The sequence below is a fragment of the Cynoglossus semilaevis genome, chromosome 10 (assembly GCF_000523025.1).
Source record: "Cynoglossus semilaevis isolate Cse_v1.0 chromosome 10, Cse_v1.0, whole genome shotgun sequence".
NCBI classification, from domain to species: domain Eukaryota; kingdom Metazoa; phylum Chordata; class Actinopteri; order Pleuronectiformes; family Cynoglossidae; genus Cynoglossus; species Cynoglossus semilaevis.
The window spans coordinates 12408730-12416683 of NC_024316.1; the positions used below are offsets into that span (position 1 = coordinate 12408730).

Here is a 7954-nt window from a genome sequence, read left to right on the forward strand (position 1 = left end):
ACACACACACACACACACACAGAAACACAGACAGACAGACACACACACATCCTTGGTCAGAATAAACTCACCTAAGTAGCTTTCTTCTCAACTTCTCCTCTGCTTTCTCTTTCTGAGCTGAGGTCAGACTCTCAGCCTCTGCCAGGTTGTCAACTGCGATGGCCAAGAAGACATTTAGAAGGATATCTGGTTGTGGAATGTTATGGAAAAAAAAAAAGACTTGGACAATATTGGTATCCGTATGTGGCTTAATTTGAACACTACCGACTGTTAAAGGATACAGTTTCCACAGACGAAGAGGACAATAAAATAGATGGAGACCAGGATGCCGGGGAAAACAGGTCCTCCATACGCCATAATACCATTATACATAATAGTGGTCCAGTCCTCTCCTGTCAGGATCTGAGAAAAGAAGTAAAGGAGGCAAATTACATGTTAGATGGATCTGATATATAATTTTTAATAGTATAGTATACTTGTTTGATTCTGACATGACCCTATATACACAGTTCCATTTTAAAGTAGCCTTAAATTATTAAATTATTAGGCTGAAGTATTAGTAACCTCCATAGATAGGGACTGCTCCTGATTTATTATATACATATATATACACATATATACTTATATATACATAAATACATACATACATACACATACATATATAGTTTATAAATAAAAATGTATATACTTTTTTTTTATACAAGTAAAATTAGGAAATAGTTTATAAATAAAAATGTATATACTAAGTAAAATTAGGAACATCAGTTTATATAGGTAAAAGGCTCTAGATATGACCATGAATACTACATCAATTTATATAGGTAAAAGGCTCTGGATATGACCATGAATATTATTCTCTTGAATTCATTTAGGAAAATAAAATTGTTAGAGATGAATATTGTCATTAAATATTAAGAAAAAATAAATGTTCTTACAAATTTGTGACGAATTTGTATGAATAACTTAAAAAAAGAAATAATAATAATAATGTAATCCATGATAGTTTGACCCTAAGCCTCGCACATTGTGTTTGTAGTCATAAATACCTGGAACACACTGATCAGAGCCTGAGGGAAATTATCAAAGTTACTGCGTCTGAGCCTGTGGTCGGGGAAGTTGAATTTTCCTCCAAAGACCTGCATGCCCAGCAGGGAGAAGATGACAATAAAGAGAAAGACCAGGAGGAGGAGAGAGGCGATGGAGCGGACTGAGTTGAGGAGGGAGGCCACCAGATTATAGAGAGAGGTCCAGTACCTGTAAAGAAGGGGAGAGAAGTATTACTGTGAATGACAAGAAAGAATACCTTTAAACCTGTACAAGTAGGTTTGACGGCAGACGTTGGAGGCGACTGGACGTACTTTGTGACTTTGAAAAGCCTCAGCAGTCGAATACACCTGAGCACAGAGAAACCCAGCGGAGCCACGGCCCCTGCGGACAACATGATCATCTCCAGGATTCCACAGAGCACCACGAAGAAGTCGAAACGGTTAAACAGTGACATGAAGTATGCCCTGGGTCCCAGAGCGTACATCTTTATAAACATCTCAAGGACAAACAGCACCAGCAGGACACGGCTAACAACGTCTGTGGAGAGCAAAAAAAAAAAGGTATTCATATAGTCTATTTAATAAAAACATATATATACATATACATATAACATATATAAACATATAAATATATCATTAATGAACCATCAACCTTGAATAGTTGTCAGCCCGTCAGGCTGGTGGTGGTACTCTGTGGCGATGCTCAGGGTGTTTAGGAAAACAAGGAACATCACCAACCAATAAAAGGCTCTGGTTTTCACATACACCAAACACTTCATCCTGAAAAAACGATTCCAGCGCCGAGCCAGACGGCTGAGCACAAACACAGAAAATCACAGGGATTACTGTGACAGGCTGGGGTGGAAATAGCTTTCGTTTTTCTTTTTTTAACCTTTGCACATTTATGAAATGTCAGACTTACTAGTAGTAGACAATTCGACTTTTGCCCTCCAGGTCGTACAGACTGTCTTTGTCACCGTCACTGGTCAAAGGCAACAGACCTGAGGTATGAGAAGTGAAGTTTTGGACAAAGTTTAAAGGTATTATTAACAGTGATATGTAGTAATATACTATATTGATTATATTATTTTAGGTAGTATTAAATAACATTTGTAAAGTCACAGTACTATAAAAAGAAAACATTATTGATTGTGTCAAATGGAGAAAGTGCTGTCAATAATAACAATGATAAAAAGTCAAAGCTACTGCAACATCTGCTGTGAAGCCTCCACTACCAAGTCATTCATTGAAAACATGACAGAAAACTCGGAGGTGGTTCAGAAACGATTTATTTTTCTCGTGTTCAGAAATAACTCTAGAAAGTACTCTAGTTACTCTTCAAGTTACTGTCCTCACCTTTACCCTCCCGGTCTGCATCGAGGACCTCAGCATGTGTGATCCACTCCATGTAGCCGTGAAGATCCTCATCCAACTGCTGACGTTCACGTAACTTCTGGAACTCTCCACGGGAGCGGGCCTTCTCTCTCTCTTTGGTAAACTCACTTGGTGAAGTGACAAAAAAACCCTCTCTTTGGTAAACTCACTTGGTGAAGGGACATAAAAAAAAACAGTAAATATTAAAGTTTCTTCTTGGTTTGTTGTTGACGTTGATATCAGGATAAAGACTTACCCACTGAGAACACCCAGAACAAGGTTTAGCACAAAGAAGGAACCCAGCAGGATGAGAGGGACAAAGTAGAGCCAGGGCCATTCATTTCCTATGGCGTCATTAATCTGTAAAAACCAAAGTCATCAGTGACAAACACTATAATGATATCATAAAGATGTTCGCGGCCACTGACCCAGTAGAGCACTTTGGTCCATCCCTCCATGGTGATGCATTGGTAGACAGTCAACATGGCGAAACCTATGTTGTCAAAGTGAGTGATGCCTTCGTTGGGACCTTCCCAGTTCGGTCGACACTCAGAGCCGTTTATTATGCAGCGTCGGCCGTTACCAGCCTGGGCACAGGGAGCAGGCTGCTCACCCTCTGCTATGGCATAGAGGTCTGAGGGACAAGGATGGGACAAGGATGGGACACATATCATAAATATTTTGACGGTTTGCATTTCTGGTTCAGATACTTCTACGTACTTGTGCCACTGTAGTAGCAGGTTTTATGCATTTTGCACTTGAAGAGTTCCAGCCCCATGATGGCAAAGATGGTGACGAGTAAGAAGACCAGCAGGGCGATGTGGAGCAGAGGCAGCATGGCCTTCAGGATGGAGTTCATCACCACCTGCAGGCCTGGAGGTGAAAAGAAAGAAGTTAAGATTCCAAAAGATTAGAGAGAAATAGTTTGGTTCAGTAGAAGCCGAGTCGCTCACTGGGAACTCCAGAGACGAGACGAAGAGGTCGCAGCACTCTGAAGGCTCTCAGCGCCTTCATGTCAAACCCTCCGCCCTTCTCCACTGGTGTGCCTGCTATCTTATTGATGGTGTCCACAGCAAAGGTGAAGAGACTGTGGAGAAACAGGAAAAATAACCTAAGAAAAGTGTTCAGAGTTCTAATTTGGACCAGATGGTTTGTTTGTGAGCGGCAGTAACAGTAGCAGATACAGAGTCGTGTCGTTTGGCACCAGTGACATCCACCTGCAGGGGGCAGCTCGTCTTACCCCATGAAGACGATGACAAAGTCCAATATGTTCCAGCAGTTCCGTAAATAGGCACCTTCATGGAAAACGAACCCGTACGCTACTATCTTGAGAAAGCACTCTAATGTGAAGATGATCATGAAGATGTACTCCAAACTCTCCTGCAGGAAAACAAGCAGAGAGCAGAGCCACAAATGACACGTTAGATAATAGATGACGAATGTTAGATATCTGACATTCAAACCTAGGGTTCCAGACTGTGGTTAGTGATAACTTTGGCCTTTAAGGCAGTGAGAGGGAGAACAGCATAATTAAAATAAATTAAATTAAAAGAACAGCATAATTAAAATAAATTAAATGAAATGATTTCATTGATTCATATATTTTATATTATTGTTATTTTTTCTTTTTTACATTTTATGTATTTATTTGATTTTTATCTTTTTATAATTCTCATAGTTTAGAATTACTCCAAACTGAGTATCAAGTAATGTTGCGTGATGCTTTCTGTAACCAAGTTATGAGCTGATGGAAATATGTGATATTTTATTCATACAGTATAATTGCACTCACTTAATATAAAATATTAATGCTCTTTGGGTCACGTCTCGTTCCTACCAGCAAGTGTGTAAATTCCTGGCTTTGTTTTTGTTTTGGGGACATTTTAAAGGTCACTGAGACGGCATGGAGGTTTGAGGTTGAAGATTTAGTTTGGAAGTAGGATTAGAAGTAGTGTCAGATTAGGGTTAGAGTAAAAATCAGGATTAGGCTTTTAATTTTAGGGTGAGGGCAAAAGGCGGAGGAACAAATAATGTCAATGTGACATTATGTTTCCACACAGTTTCCAGTGTGTGTGTAGATGGATTGATAGGCTCCTCTTTCATTGCTCACCTCTGAAGCCTGGCTACAGAAGTAAGAAGGGACCGTGAGCTGGTTGGTGAGCCGGCCAAAGTAAAGATATCAAAGCAGCGGCTGAGTTCAGTTTCAATCCCTAAAAACCTGATCGTTTTTCATGTGGTGTGTACTCCAACTGGGTGAATGCTCTGAAGATTTATCCTGGTGATATGTGGAGTAAATGAAGTACACGAGTGTACAGAGGCTGTGTACATGAAGTACAGGACACCTGGCTGTGTTAACGTCACGCTTTGACAAAGCTCTACAGTACTGTATTTAAAAACATAAGTAATTTTCAGCAGTCAAACAGAGCTGTCTGGAAGATAGAAAAAAAAAAGATTTTAGTAGTTTCATTCTTTCCTTCTTTACTGGCACGATATTTTTCTCCTTGTTGTGTTATTTAAAATATGCAAGATGAAAAAAATACAGATGTAATCTATATATTATATATCTACACCTTTTATCTATTTACAGTCTAAATCCGTGCAGTAACACATGTTTTGACACATCTCCAACAGCTCACAGTTAAATCATTATATATTTTTTATAAGTGTTTATCTAGGTCATGTTTTTATTTGATCTGTTTTTTCAGAACTAACATCACGTTTTTGACTAAACTGAATTGAAAAGCTACCAGTGTTATTAAAGCTTTTCAACAGGTTTTGATGTAGTTTAATCTGACTTTTTTCTTTTTTAAAAATGTGAACTCCATTTCAGTCCTGAAACAAGGCGAAAAATATTTTAACCAAGAAAGAATTCTCAGATGCAAATGTCTCTAAACCCAAAGAAAATGAAAAATATTGACGCACAGAAAGTTGATTAAATATTAAGTGTCTTAAAACGTATTGACTTCCCATCAAAAACTATAATAATTGACTTCTGATCTTTCTCCGTTGTTTTACGTCAGTGACTGATCAGTGAGGGAAAAATCCAAACACATTCCCGTCTGATGACACAGACACAGATGCGACTCCAAAACAGGGAAGTGATTCGTGTCTGGAGGCATTTCTGCAGAGCCTTACACAGAGATCAGGGACTAAACAGCCGGTGGATTAAAGCAGCAGAAGTTCATTAGTGAAGATTCTTTTCTTCTGATAGCAGATTATGAAACACAATATTCCCATCTTTAATATAGAGCCTGAGGTGACACACGTTACTTTGATCCACTGAGATGTATGACGTACACTGAAGTATTATACTCACCAGGCTGGAGTTGGTGTTGTTACTGTCTTCTTCAGGCATGGGCAGGAACACAGCCAGGGCAATACAGTTTGCAAAAATGGTCAGTAGGATGATGATCTCAAATGTTCTGGATAAAAAGGCTCAGGAACATAACAATAACACATGAGAGAATCTCATTACATGACTTGACTGTAGCTGTGTCAACATGGGCGGGGGGTGGGGGGGTTGAAGTAAATAAATGACTGTCAACTGAGTGACTTATTTTGTAGATTTTGTGACGTGAACTAATACGAATATATAATGTGACACCTGTAGAGACTCTGCCATCACAGATCACTGCCTTCAAATGCTGCCTGAAACATCACACCTACACCAACCACCGGAGCGTTCAAATATACTGTAATCTTGTCTGCTGCACCGCTACATTCTCACCCACAGGGGGCTATCTGGGAGAATTCCCCTGCTGGGTCAGCATCATGTCTGTGTGTGATGCAGAGGGACAGCTGCAGAGACCAAGAATATGACTGAACCTTTTTAACACAGACTACTCATCAGGAATTTAAACTCTCAAACTATTCATTTATTTATTCACGTTTATAAAAAAATAATAATTGTTTAAGGCAATTTAGTAGCTATGAGTAAATTATTTTATTGTTACTGATGCAACATGTTGGATTCAATCTTAGCTCATTTACTCACATGAAGATTTCAAACTAGTTGTATCTGGTAAAAAAAAATTATAAATAATGTCATTCAAATGATTAACTTAATCTCTGGTCGATGGAAAATATCATAGACATCAGGCTAAAAACTCAGGCAAATCCCCTATAGAGGCCACAACATCACTCAGTGTCCTGCATGGTGTTCATATGTAGTCAGCGGTGGCAGCCAATAGAAACCATTTCCACATTAATATCAGAATGACAGCTGCCCCGGTCACTGAAATAACAGCCTCACTAAAAGTGGGTGGAAAAACATTATCCTACATATGAAGGTATAAAATCCAGGAGAGACAAACCTTGACATTGACAATGAGCCAAATGCACAACAAACATCTTATCACTGCAGAAACCGCTTCATGTGATTTAAAAGACTTGGCTTCATTCCTAACCACTACCATAGGTGCTGTAAAAACTGTGCAATAAATATATTATGAATATCTCAGACAATATAATTGAATTATGAAAAGAGAATGTGTGTTGTGTTCAAGGGAGCGTCAAAGAACACAGTGGTACATGTCTGTGTCTGTGTCTCAGGGCTGATAATAATCAAAATAAAAACAACTGATTCCGGGCTGATAATAATCAAAATAAAAACAAAAACAACTGATTCACATAGTTAATATGCAAACATTTAAGGAAACGTAATTAGTTTCATAGTCAAGTGACATTGAAAATGATCATTGACTAGGTAATATATCCAGTTGTTGACTAGTGCTGTAGTTGACTGGTCATCAGTTAATGACCTGAATCAGTTTTCACCAACTCAATCTGAGGACTGCTCTTAAAGTGAGCTTTAGTTTACATTCAAGGAAATGTTACGGTAACACAGGTGGGAGTTACGACGTGTGTGTGTGTGTGTGTGTGTGTGCACTAATGTGTGTGTGTGTGTGTGTGTGTGTGCGCACTAATGTGTAAAATATTTGAGGATACTTCCACTCCACGATGTTGATGCAGGCCTTGCGGAAGGGGTTCTTGAGGTTGAAGAGGAACAGGGACCTGGCAGGACGAGGGTTGCCTCCCGTGGCCTGCAGCTTCTTCAGCTTCTCCCTCTGCTTCCTCTTTAGCTCCTCTTCGTTCATGATGACCGGCTTGGCAGCGTCTGCGTTGGCCGCCATCTTGGTACTTCCACTTAAAATGAAGAAAAATTAGTCCACTTTTTGTATAATCCCAGGCAGGGGTACAGTGTACTCCCGCCCTGTGGTGAAGGCCTGTGGGCTCCTGACCTGCTGCCCTCTCTCCCCTTCTGCCTCTTCCTCTCCCTCAAGCAGACTCAGGGCTCTTCTCCTGGCTAAGGGCCGTTGACAGAAGAAGCCCCCTCCCTCCTTGGGCAGGGAAAAATAACAGGGGCCCAGAGTGGCTGGAGGAGCAGTTGGCCCTGCTGTGGTTTAAATTTAGACTGTGAACCACTGACAGGCCATGCTTGGGGATGGTTATCAGGCTGGAGTGGGTAGAACAGGGAGGATGGCATCTCGGGGGTTGGTGCACGATGGTAGATGGTGGAGGAGAGTATGAAGTGG

General features: G+C 40.1%; 1 protein-coding gene across 1 annotated transcript in view; it reads right to left on the reverse strand.

Moving 5' to 3' along the window:
* Positions 1–7925, reverse strand: part of LOC103385091 (dihydropyridine-sensitive L-type skeletal muscle calcium channel subunit alpha-1) — a 17333-nt gene extending 9408 nt beyond the window's left edge. Inside the window, exons 1-14 of the mRNA XM_008318870.3 lie at positions 7368–7925; positions 5737–5842; positions 3661–3800; positions 3374–3507; positions 3141–3293; positions 2849–3054; positions 2677–2780; positions 2403–2548; positions 1969–2047; positions 1699–1859; positions 1359–1584; positions 1047–1254; positions 282–402; positions 72–186 (exon numbers count right to left, since the gene is read on the reverse strand). Of these exons, the coding sequence (XP_008317092.2) occupies positions 72–186; positions 282–402; positions 1047–1254; positions 1359–1584; positions 1699–1859; positions 1969–2047; positions 2403–2548; positions 2677–2780; positions 2849–3054; positions 3141–3293; positions 3374–3507; positions 3661–3800; positions 5737–5842; positions 7368–7552 (2084 nt within the window). The 5' untranslated portion in view covers positions 7553–7925. The remainder of the gene's footprint in view (positions 1–71; positions 187–281; positions 403–1046; positions 1255–1358; positions 1585–1698; positions 1860–1968; positions 2048–2402; positions 2549–2676; positions 2781–2848; positions 3055–3140; positions 3294–3373; positions 3508–3660; positions 3801–5736; positions 5843–7367) is intronic.
* Between the last annotated feature and the right edge of the window lie 29 nt (positions 7926–7954).